Source organism: Littorina saxatilis, linkage group LG5 (assembly GCF_037325665.1).
Source record: "Littorina saxatilis isolate snail1 linkage group LG5, US_GU_Lsax_2.0, whole genome shotgun sequence".
NCBI lineage: Eukaryota > Metazoa > Mollusca > Gastropoda > Littorinimorpha > Littorinidae > Littorina > Littorina saxatilis.
Window position 1 is genome coordinate 7,776,173 of NC_090249.1, and position 17,761 is coordinate 7,793,933.

The 17,761-nt window shown below is 42.7% G+C and overlaps 3 protein-coding genes across 12 annotated transcripts in view; 1 reads left to right on the forward strand and 2 right to left on the reverse strand.

Annotated features, from left to right (window-relative positions):
• LOC138966205 (neurocalcin homolog) overlaps nucleotides 1–4,125 on the forward strand; it is a 49,753-nt gene extending 45,628 nt beyond the window's left edge. For all 9 annotated transcript variants that reach the window (XM_070338342.1, XM_070338341.1, XM_070338339.1 and 6 more), the window contains one exon: nucleotides 1,789–4,125. In XM_070338342.1, the coding sequence (XP_070194443.1) occupies nucleotides 1,789–2,028 (240 nt within the window). In that variant the 3' untranslated portion in view covers nucleotides 2,029–4,125. The remainder of the gene's footprint in view (nucleotides 1–1,788) is intronic.
• On the reverse strand, nucleotides 3,079–9,098 carry LOC138966204 (regucalcin-like). Its single transcript, XM_070338338.1, has 6 exons — nucleotides 8,953–9,098; nucleotides 8,306–8,496; nucleotides 7,607–7,786; nucleotides 6,994–7,209; nucleotides 6,294–6,437; nucleotides 3,079–4,889 (listed from the first exon to the last, which is right to left on the reverse strand). Exons 2-6 carry the CDS (start codon nucleotides 8,469–8,471, stop codon nucleotides 4,681–4,683), a joined length of 915 nt encoding a protein of 304 aa, XP_070194439.1. The 5' UTR covers nucleotides 8,472–8,496; nucleotides 8,953–9,098; the 3' UTR covers nucleotides 3,079–4,680.
• A 1,608-nt stretch (nucleotides 9,099–10,706) lies between these two features.
• Nucleotides 10,707–17,761, reverse strand: part of LOC138966197 (regucalcin-like) — a 22,928-nt gene continuing 15,873 nt past the window's right edge. For both annotated transcript variants that reach the window (XM_070338326.1, XM_070338325.1), the window contains exons 2-6: nucleotides 16,884–17,076; nucleotides 14,830–15,009; nucleotides 13,877–14,092; nucleotides 13,481–13,624; nucleotides 10,707–12,697 (exon numbers count right to left, since the gene is read on the reverse strand). In XM_070338326.1, coding sequence (XP_070194427.1) covers nucleotides 12,489–12,697; nucleotides 13,481–13,624; nucleotides 13,877–14,092; nucleotides 14,830–15,009; nucleotides 16,884–17,049 — 915 coding nt within the window. In that variant the 5' untranslated portion in view covers nucleotides 17,050–17,076 and the 3' untranslated portion in view covers nucleotides 10,707–12,488. The remainder of the gene's footprint in view (nucleotides 12,698–13,480; nucleotides 13,625–13,876; nucleotides 14,093–14,829; nucleotides 15,010–16,883; nucleotides 17,077–17,761) is intronic.

The window sequence follows — 17,761 nt, forward strand, 5'->3', positions numbered from 1 at the left end:
CCAGGAACTCTCATGTCAAATTTCATAAAGATCGGTCCAGTAGTTTGGTCTGAATCGCTCTACACGCACGCACGCACGCACACACACACACACACACACACACACACACACACACACATACACCACGACCCTCGTTTCGATTCCCCCTCGATGTTAAAATATTTAGTCAAAACTTGACTAAATATAAAAAGAACTTTTTTGTCCTTGTCATATTGGGAGCAAAGACTTTATTTTATTTTGGCCTCAACAATACAGGACACCAACTGACGCACAGCGTAGTGATGACGTTGCAGGCGACTTGTTTCTATTTACAGTGGAACCCCCCTATAAGACCTCCAAACACGTGAGAAAATCGGGTCTTATAAAGGAGGAAGTTTTACAATGAGGGTAACTTTGAAGAGGAAACAGAAAGTCTGAGAAAACCAGGTCTCAAAAAGGAGGGAGTCTTAAATTGAGGGTCTTAAAAGGGGGATCCACTGTATAATGATACCTTCCTTTTAGTGCAAGCACATCAATATCTGTCCAGGATTTTACATAGAGTAAGAGCATCCGTCCACCTAGACACATACCAACACACAACAGCGCCACAACTCTCTCTGTGCGGGTTGGGATTTTGTTGTTGAATAAATTGCACAGATTGAAATTGTGTAACTAACGAAACTCATTCAGCAAACTATTCTTGCTCTGCACAGAAGGCAGCCAGGCTCAGTGCTTGCTCTGCACAGAAGGCAGCCAGGCTCAGTGCTTGCTCTGCACAGAAGGCAGCCAGGCTCAGTGCTTGCTCTGCACAGAAGGCAGCCAGGCTCAGTGCTTGCTCTGCACAGAAGGTAGCCAGGCTCAGTGCTTGCTCTGCACAGAAGGCAGCCAGGCTCAGTGCTTGCTCTGCACAGAAGGCAGCCAGGCTCAGTGCTTGCTCTGCACAGAAGGCAGCCAGGCTCAGTGCTTGCTCTGCACAGAAGGCAGCCAGGCTCAGTGCTTGCTCTGCACAGGAGGCAGTCAGGCTCAGTGCTTGCTCTGCACAGAAGGTAGCCAGGCTCAGTGCTTGCTCTGCACAGAAGGCAGCCAGGCTCAGTGCTTGCTATGCACAGAAGGCAGCCAGGCTCAGTGCTTGCTATGCACAGAAGGCAGCCAGGCTCAGTGCTTGCTCTGCACAGAAGGCAGCCAGGCTCAGTGCTTGCTCTGCACAGAAGGCAGCCAGGCTCAGTGCTTGCTCTGCACAGAAGGCAGCCAGGCTCAGTGCTTGCTCTGCACAGAAGGCAGCCAGGCTCAGTGCTTGCTCTGCACAGAAGGCAGCCAGGCTCAGTGCTTGCTCTGCACAGAAGGCAGCCAGGCTCAGTGCTTGCTCTGCACAGAAGGCAGCCAGGCTCAGTGCTGAGTTTTGGTGTGTGTCCAAGTGGAGGGATGTCCTTGTTTCTCGGGCATAATTCTGGTTATCCCTCAACACACGATCCGAAGTGATCACTGTTTACATTATTTTGTATTATTCACGTTGTCAAATCGCAGTGGGTTTTTTTCGACGTCAACAATGATGATGAAAACGACGACGATGATGATAATAACGACGACGACGACGATGTAAAGCTGATGATGATGATGACAACGACCATGATGATGACTGATGATGATGATACCAACAATGATGATGAATTGTATTGTCTTGCGTTTTCGGCGACGTGAAGAATAGTCTGATCTTAAAAATGTCTGGAAGAATAATGTGTACGGCTATTCGTATTTGTATATATGTAGACTGAAACGGCGTGAACTTAAACCGTCTACTTGACTTTGCAGGCGGTGTTCAAAATGATGGGAGTAAGGGAGATAACAGACAACGGAGAGACAAAAACACCGGAAGATCTGGCAGACGAGATGTTCCGTCAAATGGACAAAGATGGCGACGACCGGATTTCCTGGAAAGAGTTCCGCGATGGCGCAAAGGCTAACCCGATCGTTCTGCGTCTACTGCAGTGCAGTCCGCCGGACAAACAGGGACACATTGATGAAGGAGCAGAAGGTGAAGTGTTTACCTGACATCGTCTGTTCGTGGGAATTCCAAATTTAAAAAAAAACCCACTATTTGCAACAATAACAAACAAAAACCACACAAATGTGTGCCAATATTGAAGCAAAAAAACCAACAAGAACAGCAGCAACAGCATCAAAAGAAAAGTTCGAAGAAGAACCGGCCGCTTTCATCTGACACAGCGAGCACAGATTGTTTTTCATCCGAAGACAAGAGAGTAGTCTTCTTCTGTTGCTGATGTTGAGCGGTGTCGTCTCAGAACGGATTGTTTTCCTGCAGTTATCAGTATTTGCATTACAATCAGCCGTTGTTCTCGCATGCTTTTGTATATCACGGTCCTCCAGTGTGGTAAACAGCTGTGTACATTCTCGGCCAACGTGTTCACCCAGTGCTTCCACTCAGTAACACGACACCCCCCCACCCCCCAGTGATTTCATACGTCGTCCATCTTTTCTTACATTTGATTTACTGTTTGTTTGCGTGAGTGCTTTTTTTAAATGAACTAATCGATTTTCCTGTGTTGTATCCAGTGTCTTCCAGCCCTTCCGGGATTTAGTTTGTGCAGAACATCACAAACCTTTCAGTGTTTTTTACAGAACATTACAGACCGTTCAGTGTTTTTACAGAACATCACAGACCGTTCAGTGTTTTTTACAGAACATTACAGACCGTTCAGTGTTTTTACAGAACATCACAGACCGTTCAGTGTTTTTTACAGAACATCACAGACCGTTCAGTGTTTTTACAGAACATCACAGACCGTTCAGTGTTTTTTACAGAACATCACAGACCGTTCAGTGTTTTTTACAGAACATCACAGACCGTTCAGTGTTTTTTTACAGAACATCACAGACCGTTCAGTGTTTTGTACAGAAAATCACACACCGTTCAGTGTTTGTTTTTTTACAGAACATCACACACCGTTCAGTGGTTTTTACAGAACATCACACACCGTTCAGTGTTTTATTTACAGAACATCACACACCGTTCAGAGTGTTGTACAGAACATCACAAACCTTTCAGAGTGTTGTACAGAACATCACAAACCTTTCAGAGTGTTGTACAGAACATCACAAACCTTTCAGAGTGTTGTACAGAGCATCACAAACCTTTCAGAGTGTTGTACAGAACATCACAAACCTTTCAGAGTGTTGTACAGAACATCACAAACCTTTCAGTGTTTCATACATTTATTCTTAGACCTTGCTATATACACATGCGTTAATTCTTAAGGTGTTTAAACAAAAATATTTGCAAGTGCAAGTTCATACATTAATTTTGTTCTCGGAGCTTGCTATGTGTTCATGCGTTAATTCCAAATCCTCTATTTCTTTTATGACGATGCTTCAAAGTGCTTCGGTGTATTCATTAAGTACTTGTTTGTCATGCCCATCTAAAGTTATTTTCATAGTATAGCTATTGCAATGTAGTAATAGCTTATCATTGGTCAACTCATGCCACGCCTGCAGGATGTTAAGAAGTACAAGATTTGAACTTCACTGCTCAACCAAGTTTTTGTTTCGTTGACTGTGAGAATGTATAATTCTCTATTGTTCATTGCTATTATTTTTTTGTTTTTAATTTTCTGCATGCAGGTTTGCGTAAGAGAGCGAGAGATGGAGGGAGAGAGAGAAAGAGGAGACAGAGAAAGAGAGAGAGAAAGACAGAGAGAGTTGGAGGGAGAGAGAGAACTTTGAACTTTGAACTTTATTTATTTTATCGAGGGTAACAGAATAAGCAATGTATACATGCTTTTATTCAACCGCCCTCGCCCATTGAGAGAGAGGGAGAGAGCTATAGGCAAAGAGATGTGCTGACTTCTGTGCGTGGAATGGTGTTTACATGATGGAGAGAGTGCTCGTGTGTGCGCGTTATCGCTGTGGGAGGGTCTAACACGTATGGTCTCAGGACAGGTGTAGTCGAAAGAAATATTGACTGACTATTCTTTGACCTCATGTGAAGTACAATGTACAACCTGAAAATCACATGGAATCGTTCCAAGGCTTGAGAGAAAACGCAAGATAATTGTTATTTTTGTGCATCTGATATTTATATTTATTGAGAAATGTTTATGGCAAGAAATAAAGAAAATGTCTTTTTAACAATGTGTGTATGTGTGTGTGTGTGTGTGTGTGTGTGTGTGTGTGTGTGTGTGTGTGTGTGTGTGTGTGTGTGAAGGAAAAAGTGTACAAGAGGAGTAAAACAGAACGCTTTACAAGATCAGTACTTTTTATTCAGCATCATGTACTTCTTGGGGATTTATTCCAGCAACAAATAAGCCAATAAATCTGCAACATTCTGGCAGCAGGCATTGCATTCAAAAATAGGGAGCTGGTTCTGTCTTTGTGATCATTTTTAACATTACAAATTGAAAATAGGGCTGATTTATGTAGGTGGCTATGATAATATTACTCATCTCAAACTGGTCAGTGAATAGAACAAAACCGTATATTTTTTTTTTAGATTATTTCACCAACTATTTATAAACAACTGGTCAGAGACAAATTACACATAACTTCTTCATGAAGTAGAAGCGCACTGCAAAATAGACAAGACACTGGAAATGCAAATGGCAAAGGAGCACAAGGAAGACTACCACAGCTTGTCTGTAAAAAAAAAAAAAAATTCAGCCAGTTCAACATAAGCATCTGCTCGGCAGTCTAACCCTCGTACATGTACGCGGGGCGACCTTTGGAACCTGTTCCGGTGACCTTGAACACCGACCCCGCCAGCGGCCATTTTGTTTTGAACTCTTCTTCTGACATGTACACCCTGGCGCAGGTCACGTAAAGCTCATCAAGGTTTTTCCCGCCCCAGCACACAGATGTCGTCTGCCTGGCCGGGATGTCGATCTTCTGGAGGGTTTTACCTGGAATGTAAGGGCAATTTTGAATGTGCAGCCCTGTTGGACTTCTGTCATCAAATTCATGGATTTAGTGCCCTACAGATGAGTGGATACTCGCGCGGGTACAATTCAAGTTGTGTGTCTCATTCAATCTTGATTTATTCCATGCAGAACCATACAGTCTCTATGCAGCACTTTCCCTTGATGAGACTATCTCTATTACAAGTCAGTTGTCGAGATGAAGACAATGCAAGGCACATAGACATATATATAGACTACTATGAGAAAGTCAATTTCACTCTATACTCATATCAAAACGGATATGCAGTGGTCCCCCCTCCCCCCGCATTCTCTTTACTTTTTTTCAGATTTTTTCTTCATAACGTATTTAAATCTACTTCCATGTTTAAACTTCCTCCGTTTTAATGTCTGCTTTTTACATTTAGTCAAGTTTTGACTAAATGTTTTGACATAGAGGGGGAATCGAGACGAGGGTCGTGGTGTATGTGTGTGTGTGTGTGTGTGTGTGTGTATGTGTGTGTGTGTGTGTGTGTGTGTGTGTGTGTGTGTGTGTGTGTGTGTGTGTGTGTGTGTGTGTGTGTGTGTGTGTGTCTGTCTGTCTGTCTGTGTGTGCGTGTGTGTGTGAAGAGCAATACAGAGTAAACTACTGGACCGATCTTTATGAAAGTTTACATGAGAGTTCCTGGGTATGATATCCTCAGACGTTTTTTTCATTTTTTCGATAGATGTCTTTGATGATGTCATATCCGGCTTTTTGTAAAAGTTGAGGCGGCACTGTCACACCCTCACTTTTGAATCAAATTGATTGAAATTTTGGCCAAGCAATCTTAGACGAAGGCCGGACTTCGGTATTGCATTTCAGCTTGGAGGCTTAAACATTAATTAATGACTTTGGTCATTAAAAATCTGAAAATTGTAATTAAAATTATTTTTTTATAAAATGATCCAAAATTACGTTTATCTTATTCATCATTTTCTGATTCCAAAAACATATAAATATGTTATATTCGAATTAAAAACAAGCTCTGAAAATTAAAAATATAAAAATTATGATTAAAATAAAATTTCCGAAATCGATTTAAGAACAATTTCATCTTATTCCTTGTCGGTTCCTGAATCCAAAAACATATAGATATGATATGTTTGGATTAAAAACACGCTCAGAAAGTTAAAACGAAGCGCACAGAAAAGCGTGCTATGCAGCACAGCGCAACCACTACCGCACTAAACAGGCTCGTTAATTTCACTGCCTTTTGCACGAGCGGCGGACTACGGTCATTGTGAAAAAATGCAGTGCGTTCAGTTTCATTCTGTGAGTTCCACAGCTTGACTAAATGTAGTAATTTCGCCTTACGCGACTTGTTCAGATTTGTTTAGGTCTTAACAAGTGGGTTCTACTGTACCTACCCGTTTCGGGGTCAAACTTGTAAACGGCCCCTGCGTTGTAACAGGCCACCCAGAGGTTTCCGTCCGTGTCGATGGTCATTCCGTCCGGCACGCCATACGTGTCCAGAGTGTCCGGTGGGAACTCGACTGCTGTACGCTTGTTGCCTGCAGTGTGGTAACAGGTGTGATTTATGATTCGATGATTCTTTGTTCAGTGTAATGCGTGGGATAGGTGGAAGGGGGCGGTGTTGGAGGCGGGCGGGACAGAGGAGAAGGAGAAGTGTTTATGATGTGTATGTGTGTGTGTGTGTGTGTGTGTGTGTGTCTGTTTCAGTCTCTGTATTCATCTCCCCTCTCTCTCTCTCTCTCTCTCTCTCTCTCTCTCTCTCTCTCTCTCTCTCTCTCTCTCTCTCTCTCTCTCTCTCTCTCTCTCTCTCTCTCTCTCTTCCTGCCTGACTGTAAGTGCCAGCTTCTGCTTGTTTGTGTGTGCAAGCGCGCGTCTGTTTTAGTTTATGTACTCCCAAGTCCACCAAACAAGAAAGCTTTAACTGAAAAAGCGAGAGAATGAAATACCGTATTTACAAAAAATCTTACAAATCAATACCTTCTTTTATCCTCATTTTCTAAATTGTCTTCAATCTTAAATCCACATAAGACTACGCCGCAAAAGGCATATTCACATGCACACAGTTACAAAAAAATTCTACCATCGAACACTCACTGATAGCCCCAGTCTCTAGGTCGAAGTCGTAGGCGAAGACTTTTCTGGGGATGGAGTCGATGAAGTAGAAAGTCTTGTTGTCGTCGGTCCACGCCAGACCGTTGGAGATGTGGACCTTGCTGACCTTCTTCTCGATGGAGCGGTCCACGTCCAGACAGTACAGTGCACCTGCCTCGGGCTCTACCTTGGCGTTGCCCACCTCTGGCCCCATCGTACCTGGTGAGAAGGATCACAGTGGAATGAGTATTTAAAATGGTTAGACAGCGCTTCAGTAAGAGAAACAAACAATAGTAAAGTATAGCCACATATTTGATCCGTTGTTCTTCGGCGACCTTAATACCCGGAAGAACTATTTTCAGTACAGGTGATAGATTAGACGCTTCGCTATGTCAGACGTCTTCGGGAGTTTGACAAAGCCTAAAGCCTGTTCTTAACTGGGCGAAGTCGACTACACGAAGTATACTTCGCGAAGCTGGCCACACGAAGCTTTAGCACGGAGTTTTTTGTAAAAAGAATTCGCGAAGTCAACTTGGGGCTCAAATAAGGACCGCTTTAGCGAAAGTTGCGTAGAAAACGTTTCTTGGAGAAAGAAAAATGACATAATGCCACCCACCTGCCCACAACCGTCCCTTCGGATCACATTTTCCGTCGTTAAAGCGGGTACCAGAGTCCAGTTCCACCTCCTGTATGGTGCTGACCATGCCCGTGTCCCACTCCAATAGCGACAGACGGCGTCCCAGACCAACCACGTAGCCCCCTGCACGGCGCGGCACCACCAGGCTCACCGTGTCCTCTGCGAGAAAGGTTGCCATGGTTACACAACGAGGTAAAAGGTCTATTTTTACTGTACAGTGGAAGTTTCCTTTTAAAACCTAAAACAATTCTTAAAAAATCAGATCTTCAAAAGGGAGCTATAATTATAAAATGTAGGTAAACGTACAGAGGTTATGAGCGAAAAAAGTAGAGAAAGCCAGGTCTTGAAGGGGGTCAAGTCCTCAATCGGGTGGCTATAAAAAGGAGAGTTCCCTTGCCTAGAAATTTCCGGTAGTGAACTGTTAGGTGATGTACTTTCGAGAATTAGTTATGTTAAAGGATATGCGAGAGACAGGAAGATGGAAGACCAGACGAACGAACAGACGGACGGACGAACAGACAGACAGACAGACTGGCGAATACATGATTGTAGATTCAGCTGAGAGGGAGAGGGGGATGATTATGGATTGTCTGTTTGTCTTTTGTTTAACTACACGCACGCACACGCACGAACACACACTCGAACACACTCGCACACAGGGAAGAAAGCAAGCCTCACTGAGGTGCCTGACTTGGTCTTCCCCAGTGGCAGGGTTGTAACGGTGCACATCCAGGTTCTTGATGTCCACGTAGAGCAGAGTCTGGGAGGCGTCGTCCCAGTGAGGTCCCTCCCCAACACTGCCACACGCGTTCTGTATCGCCACATCCACTTTGGGCTGAGACATGGCTGGAAGGCTTTACTTGTGTCCCCTATGACGATATAGATTTGTTTAGATTAAAAGGTCGATGCCCATGCATAGCAGAGTCTGGGAAGCGTCATACCAAACAGTTGGTTCCTTTTGCTTCTTATGTTTGTCCTTTCAACCTCCTATAGTGTTTTAATAAAAGCGCATACATGTGACTGAAATCGTGACGTGTTTTCTGTGGCGATTTTACGTTTGTTTTACGATTTAATTAGCATCACTTTGACCAGTAAGGCTTTTAACATACGGAATATAACTTCCGTTCAATTCTACGGGGGGGAAAAAGCCAAAGAAAGGAATAAATAAAAGAATAAATTCAATCAATGAATAAACTGAAGATGGAATCAATCAATCAATCAATCAATCAACCAATCAATCAATCAACCACACAATCAATTAATCAATCAATCAATCCACCCCTGAATAAAGAAAAGAATAATCATTTGCCCAGCTCATCACTCACCTGTTTCAAAAAACGCAAACCCGTGCAAAATGCCGACACCAATAACACGTGTACCACTGCTAAATGACACAGAAACTTCGCTCCAAGGACAGGATATATTGATAACAACAAACGAAGACAGCAGTGTGTCAGCTATAACAATGGCCTGTGTTTATCAGTGTTTACCGCTGATAACCCACTAAACATGCCTTTGTACCAAAGGAGTATGAAATAATGTGAATGTTGAGTGAGTTTGTGTGTGTGTGTGTGTGTGTGTGTGTGTGTGTGTGTGTATGTGTGTGTGTGTGTGTGTGTGTGTGAGAGTGTGTGTGTGTGAGAGTGTGTGTGTGTGAGTGTGTGTGTCAGCATTCCCTGCTCCATCCACATCTGAAATTCGTTCCAATGCCAGACTTGTCGATTTTACAGACACTCGAGGGAGGGTTGTCAGGTCGCTGCGGTGGGCAGATGAAGGTGAACTTAAAAAACTTAATTTTGCGACGCGATCAGAAAGCAACCAACAATTGTGTTATCTGTCTGGGTGTTTGTGTGGATAATAATCAAAACTAGAATAATGCAAACCCTTCTCTGTGTCAGAACCGTTAAGACTGAAGAAAAGACCATTCAAACAGTGACTCCTGATTTTGGGCGAGGAAAAGCATTGTGAAATATATGTGGTTATTTCAAGTCCTATTGCCTATAAAAGCCTTGAAATCTGTATCAGTTAGAGTTTACGAGTATAACCTTGTTTAAAAAACAAAAGGATACAAACCTATGAACTTTTATTTTAATCAATAATGATTAGCTGGCAAAACGTGTGTGTGTGTGTGTGTGTGTGTGTGCGCGTGTGTGTGTGTATGTGTGTGTATGTGTGTGTGTGTGTGTCCTATTGCCTATAAAAGCCTTGAAATCTGTATCAGTTAGAGTTTACGAGTATAACCTTGTTTAAAAAACAAAAGGATACAAACCTATGAACTTTTATTTTAATCAATAATGATTAGCTGTCAAAACGTGTGTGTGTGTGTGTGTGTGTGTGTGTGCGCGTGTGTGTGTGTATGTGTGTGTATGTGTGTGTGTGTGTACGTAAGAGAGAGAGAGAGAGAGAGAGAGAGAGAGAGAGAGAGAGAGAGAGAGACTTACTTCACATGCTGGTGAGGGAGGGAATTCTAAGTACACACACACACACACACACACACACACACACACACACACACACACACACACACACACACACAGGAAAGTGTGCATATATGTAGCATTAACGGAGATCAGAATAACCAAAAAGATATTCATAAATGTTAATATTTTATTACATTCATATTACAAATATATAACGTTTACAAATAATCTTTAGAGAAATAAATTGTGGGAAAGTATTGCAAAAAAGCATATACATCTGATCCAAAAAACATAAGAATCATATCTATGTTTTAGCTGACTTGCTCTTTGGGAAATATAAAAGATTAGAATTTTGTAAATCTTTGTAATCTTTGTAAATTAGAAAATTGTTTCTTCATCCATTCATTCACTCATTCGTTCATACCCTTTCTAACATGATAGGCACATTAATAGCAGTTATTCATCTGTTAGGACAGAGCTACTGAAAAAACAACAGCCTTCCAAAACACGTCCCTCGAAAAAAAGTAACAAAAGTCAGTACAGCAATCAAAACTTCATTATGTAAGGTACCGTCCTTCATGGGTTAACGATCACATGAAGTACAGCAGATCTTTCCAGGCTAGGGTAATAGTATACCGCCACTTGCACACATAAAAAAAAATCCCACTAATGTGGCTGTTTCATTGGTAGAATGGGATTTTTTTGCTGAATTGAATTTGCAGATTAACAAAAGTTTCTGGAACAACAATGGATTCAGCACTCGCAAATATGCAAATTCACTGTACAGAAAGTAACCAGGCTGGAGATTATTGGTATCTGCCCAAGTGGACGGATGGTCTTATCTATTGTAAAATCTATGCTTATTTGCTCACTGGATTACACAAGAGGATGCATTCAACGTGCTAAAAAAACCATCCACCAAAAAACGCTTGCAATTTCCGAAAGGCACAAGCTCAAAGGGAGATAACTTTTTAATAGGAAGAAATTCAGAGTGTTTTTTCCCCAGGTTGCCTGCAAGTCATGTGGATACGAATTTTAACCAAAAATATTGAATGTAAACTTTCTGTCTGTTTAAAACGTAAATGTTTTGTGTCTCAGTTGAATGCTACTTCATATCTTTAAGTACAATTCAAATTTGAACTTACAGTTTTGCATCAAAGTTAAATTGTGAAGCGTTTAGATCAGAGTTATGCTGCATACCCACCCACCCACCCAGAAACACACACACACACACACACACACACACACACACACACACACACACACACACACACACACACACACGATGAAAGCAATTGCAGAATAATCTTCCTGATCAATTATAATGCTTAATCATTCACATTATACTGGCAAAGAACCTGGAAAAAAGTAAAAATATGAACCCACTGCAAAAAAATGATTTGATGCGGATTTCCAAGTGTACAGTTCAAGAACATGTCTCATTGGAAAAATAATTAAAGAACAAAAATATTGAGAGTTTCTGCTTTTCCCTCTTTACAATAATTCTAGGACCCACTTAATAATAAAATTCTTGAGCACCACAATTCATGGGAAACTAGTAACAAGCAAAGGACAGACAATGGTAAGGGACATCATATGCAACTGACCCATCAAGCATTAACAAGAATATTAGAAAAAAAACGCTGCCTATAACCATACTACCTGGGCTAGTTCGTTTACAATAAACCAAAAATATAATAATTGCGTAATAGAATAAGCTTGAACATAACATTCTGCTTACAAGTAAAGCAACAAAGGCTGCAGAGAGTCACGTCAGTAAAATGAGCTTGTCAATGAAGACAGATACAAGCATTGGCGGTTACAAATTACAGAGAGTCGCACCATTCTTTGGACCAGGGCAAAACAACATAAACGCACTTTCCCTATAATCCTTACAGAAGAAGGAATCATGTTCATCTTAGTGTTTTATTACTCAGTAAAACTGGACTTTTACTTATGACAATAAGTAATAAGTGGCTTGATTTAAGGCACTTTCAATTTTGACAAAGTCTGAATTATAAGCTTACCTATACACAGGCAAAGACAGACAGGCAATGAATGGCTTCAAAATTGGTAATAAAACATTCTTTTCATTACATTGCAAGTTTTGGTTTAAGGCCTTTCTTTCAAAAAATGTATTTGTTAAGACGAAATTTGTTTTTCAGATTGTTTTTAAAGTTAGGTCGCCTTTGAAGCTCGGTCTGCTTCAAGGACTATAACAGTCAGTAAAACGTTTTCAGGTTTAAAACAAAGGTACTATTAAAGCAGCTTAACACATATTGTATGGGGAATATAATTATCGTCAATCATTGTACACAAATGTCTGCAAAGATTTTTTTCATTTTTTTATTCTTTTTTTGCACTCAACAGTCGATATCGACTTTAGTTCATACCTTTTTCGCACCATTGTCACTACAACATCTAAAACGATTGAATTGAAATCATCCCTTATACATGTTGGCCGGGTGACCTTTGGAGCCAGTTCCGGTGACCTTAAAGATGGACCCTGCCAATGGGTATTTCGTCTTGAACTCTTCTGGTGACAGATTGACTAGGGCACAGGTGACGTACAACTCATCAAGATTCTTGCCACCCCAACACACCGACGTTGTTTCTTTAGCTGGGATGTCGATCTTTTGTAAGATTTTGCCTGGAACATTGAAGAGAGAGAACTCAAGTTATGGGATGCGTTCCAGGTTTGTCGCAAGAGAAGACCCTGAATGCAGACACTCATTTATTGTAATTATTTATAGAACAAAAGTGCCAATAGACAGGCATACACAAGTATGCTTCATCCGTCACAATGTCAAATTTGAAGACAGACTGAAGCGGTCACAGTATAGGTCACCCTTTTCAAGGACACAAAACAAACATGTTCAAGTCATGTAACTCATTTCTGTATGTCACTAATTACATAATATAATCATCCATCTCAGGCTCAAACTTATAAGACAATTTCTTCCTTAGAACGGGGGAAAAAAGCTTTCACTTTGAATGGGAACTCAGTCTGAGTCAAACTTGCATGATGATAGCAGCAGCCGCTTTTCAGAGACCAACCGGGCATTTAAACTGCCTCAAGGTCAAACCTTTAGACAGCCACAGCCCCAGAAGAGGCCATCCACAGTACAGTTTCCCATCGGTCCTCCTCAAAAGTCTCTTGACCAGGACAGGTTGCAAGAAAACCTTTCCCAACCGTTTCAAGTCCTTAACCTGCCCAGCCTCCCACAGACTATAGTGTGACATTTATCTGTATTGTGTCTAAACTTGAAGACAGCCATCACCTCATAAGAGACCACCCATGCTTTATATCCATCAGGCTTCCCAATTACATTTAACAGTACCTAAATCATTCACAGTTTGCAAGCACATGTCTACGACTCTTCAAAGTCTTCAGCATAGCCAAGCATTGATGATTAAAAGCTAGCCACAGTACCTGTCTCGGGGTCACACTTGAAGACAGCGGCAGCCCCATAGCAGGCCACCCACAGTTTTCCGTCGGTGTCAATGGTCATACCATCTGGCAGGCCGTGAGTTTCCTTGCTGTAAGGTGCAAAGTCTACCGCTGTTCGCTTCTTGCCTGACACAAAGATACCAAAAATGTAATTGTATTGATTCTTTACTGAATCAACCCCCTCCCCAAACACACTAGCCTTCCCCCACCCCCCCCCCCTCAACCCCATTTCCCAAAAATGAATGTACTTAACATGCTGTAAATCAAACATTGGCATGTACCGTACAGACCACAAGCACCCAACCGATAGCAACCCCAAAACCACACAGCGCGGCGCATACTATTGACACTTCATTGCTATTTAATACTCATACTCACTGATAGCCCCAGTCTCCAGGTCGAAGTCGTAGGCATAGACTTTCCTGGGGACGGAGTCGATGTAGTAGAAAGTCTTGTTGTCGTCGGTCCACGCCAGACCGTTGGAGATGTGGACCTTGCTGACCTTCTTCTCGATGGAGCGGTCCACGTCCAGACAGTACAGCGAGCCTGCTTCGGGTTCGAACCCTTTCCCATGGAGCTCTGGTCCCATTGTGCCTTTTGGATTGTAAACAAAGAAAGAAATCAGTGTTATTTTGTACATGATACAAATTGAACTTCTACACGCTCCTGCTGTCTCCCCCCCCCCCTTTTAAGCCTCGGTTTTACTTTTGTAAACGTTTATACGTTTGTTGATTAAAAAAAAGGCTATTGCAACAACGTAGTCGGTAGTTGTTTGCCCTCTGATTTAACTTACAGAACACGTTCTCACTCTCCATACACGTGTTACATGTTTTCAAGTGAAAATACGTTGGACAAAAGAGTTGTATACAGATCGTGTCATGATGTCAGAATCTGCTCTCATAAAATGTACGGAATCAAATTCGCATTTCATCAAGAACACAAGACATACAAATAGAAATACAAACAGACAGAACTAGAAAACCTGGATCTGATATAGGAGGGAGAGAGAGAGAGAGAGAGAGAGAGAGAGAGAGAGAGAGAGAGAGAGAGAGAGAGAGAGAGAGAGAGAGAGAGAGAGAGACACACACAGAGACAGAGACAGACAGACAGACAGACAGACAGACAGACAGATAGAGGGAGAGAGAGAAACAAACAGGCAGACAGACCGACAAAGACAAAGAGACAGAGAAAGGAAGAGACAGAGAAAAAGAGAGACAGAGACAGAGACGAAGAGAGACAGAGACAAAAAGAGCCATAGCCAGAGAGACAGAGCAAAAGAGACAGACAAAGGGAGACACAGCCAGACGACCAGCCAAGCCAGCCAGACCCACCAGCCCACAGTCGACCTTTGGCGTCGCACTTTCCGTCGTTGAAGCGGTTGCCGGTGTCTCCGTCCACCTCCTGTACGGTGCTGACCATGCCCGTGTTCCACTCCAACACGGACAGGCGACGTCCCAGACCCACCACGTAGCCCCCTGCACGGCGCGGCACCACCAGGCTCACCGTGTCCTCTGATACAACAACAATCATCTTGGCATTTTTTTTTATATATTTGTTTTATTGTGATCTTATTTCATTTTATGTTATGTTCATTTAGCTTAAAAGGTTATCCCCCCCCCTCACCCACACACACACACCGTCAAACGCACACACTAGAGGAGGGGTGGTCGAGAGAGAGAAAGAGAGGGAGAGAGAGAGAGCGAGAGAGAGAGAGAGAGCGAGAGGGAGAGAGCGAGAGCGAGAGAGAGAGAGAGAGCGAGAGAGAGAGGGGGAAAGAGATAGAGCGAGAGAGAGAGGGAGAGAGAGAAAGAGAGAGAGAGAGAGAGAGAGAGAGAGAGAGAGAACTGAATTGCATTGAATTGACATTTATTTAGAGAGAGAGAACGAGCGAGCGAGCGAGCGAGAGAAAGAGACAGACAGCCAGCCAGCCAGACGAACACAGACAGACAGGCAGACAGATACACAGACGCAGACAGACAGACAAACACACACACACACACACACACACACACACACACACACACACACACACACACACACAACCTCACACACACATCCACACAGAAAAAGACAGACAGCTAGAGAGAGACTAGGCAGAGAGACACACAGGCACAGACAGACAGAAACAAAGACAGAGTCAGTAAGAAAACCAGAAACAGATAGACAGGGAAAAGACAATCAACACAGGAACACAAGCAGACCATCAACACAGGAACACAAATAGACCATCAACACAGGTACACAAATAGACCATCAACACAGGTACACAAATTGACCATCAACACAGGTACACAAATAGACCATCAACACAGGTATGTACACAAATAGACCATCAACACAGGTACACAAATTGACCATCAACACAGGTACACAAATAGACCATCAACACAGGTACACAAATAGACCATCAACACAGGAACACAAATAGACCATCAACACAGGAACACAAATAGACCATCAACACAGGTACACAAATAGACCATCAACACAGGAACACAAATAGACCATCAACACAGGAACACAAATAGACCATCAACACAGGAACACAAATAGACCATCAACACAGGTACACAAATTGACCATCAACACAGGTACACAAATAGACCATCAACACAGGTATGTACACAAGCAGACCATCAACACAGGTACACAAGCAGACCATCAACACAGGAAGACAAATAGACCATCAACACAGGTACACAAATAGACCATCAACACAGGTACACAAGCAGACGACCATCAACACAGGAACACAAATAGACCATCAACACAGGTACACAAATAGACCATCAACACAGGTACACAAATAGACCATCAACACAGGTACACAAGCAGACCATCAACACAGGTACACAAATAGACCATCAACACAGGTACACAAATAGACCATCAACACAGGTACACAAGCAGACCATCAACACAGGTACACAAATAGACCATCAACACAGGTACACAAATAGACCATCAACACAGGTACACAAGCAGACCATCAACACAGGAACACAAGCAGACCATCAACACAGGTACACAAATAGACCATGAACACAGGTACACAAATAGACCATGAACACAGGAACACAAGCAGACCATCAACACAGGTACACAAATAGACCATCAACACAGGTACACAAATAGACCATCAACACAGGTACACAAGCAGACCATCAACACAGGTACACAAATAGACCATCAACACTGGAACACAAATAGACCATCAACACAGGTACACAAGCAGACCATCAACACAGGTACACAAGCAGACCATCAACACAGGTACACAAGCAGACCATCAACACAGGTACACAAATAGAAAGCAAAACCTGACAGAGCTGTAAACCAAAGAAGCACCTTACAGCCAACCAGCCAGCCGTACAACCAGACTCACTGAGATGCCTGACTTCATCCTGGCCAGTGGCAGTGTTGTAGCGGTGCACGTCGTTGTTCTTGATGTCCACATACATGAGACTCTTGGAGGCGTCGTCCCAGTGAGGACCCTCCCCGATGGAGCTGCACGCATTCTTCAAGACAACGTCCACCTTTGGTTGCGACATGGCTGCTCCTTCGTTGACAACCTAGATCTACAAAAGATGATTCATTTGTGTAAAATAGTCACGGCAGCTTGCCTTATTTCTGTAATGGAGCTACACGCATCGCCAAGACAATGTCCCACTTGGACAACACGTTGTTACATCCATAAACTAGAGCAAATGATGTTAAGTAACATTCAAATTAAAGATTCATTCTGTCTTTCTAACTTTGGGAATTGCAAGCGTCTAGGGGTCTATAACCCCGAGTTGTGGGAATTCAACTCAGAGGGTACTACACAAGATTTGCAAAACAATGGCTTCTCTGTCCTCGACAACCCTTTTCTTCCCGTGTAAAAAACAACAACCCTAGGCTGATGCATTTGAATGCAGATCTTTGTGATGAAGCCGTTTCTTGTAAAAAAAATATTTTAAAAAAAGCAACCAATACCACATTTAGCAGACAGATTGATTATACGTGTCTTTACAGAAGTGGAACAGAAAACACAGACACTCCCCAACATTAAATTAACAAGAGCAAGGTTCCCGCATAAAATTCGACATAAAAACTCAGCTTTATCTTCTCCAGTGTTTTGCGTGTTTATCTCTCTTCCTTCGTGTGGCGTCAATCGCGGGTACCCGGCGAAGCCGGCATACGGTGCGCAACTCACCCGGCGAAGCCGGGTATTCGGCCCTACTTCATACTCCGTCTCGCGATCATCCCGGCGAAGTTTTCCGT

Bases quoted from the DNA above. Each gene is read 5' to 3' on its own strand.
- LOC138966204 (XM_070338338.1), bottom strand. From the start codon at position 8,471: ATGTCTCAGCCCAAAGTGGATGTGGCGATACAGAACGCGTGTGGCAGT. The intron at 6,438-6,993 runs GTGAGTGTTCGA...ACCACACTGCAG, and splicing joins CCTAGAGACTGGGGCTATCA to GCAACAAGCGTACAGCAGTC. The intron at 4,890-6,293 runs GTAGGTACAGTA...CTTACATTCCAG, and splicing joins CAAGTTTGACCCCGAAACGG to GTAAAACCCTCCAGAAGATC.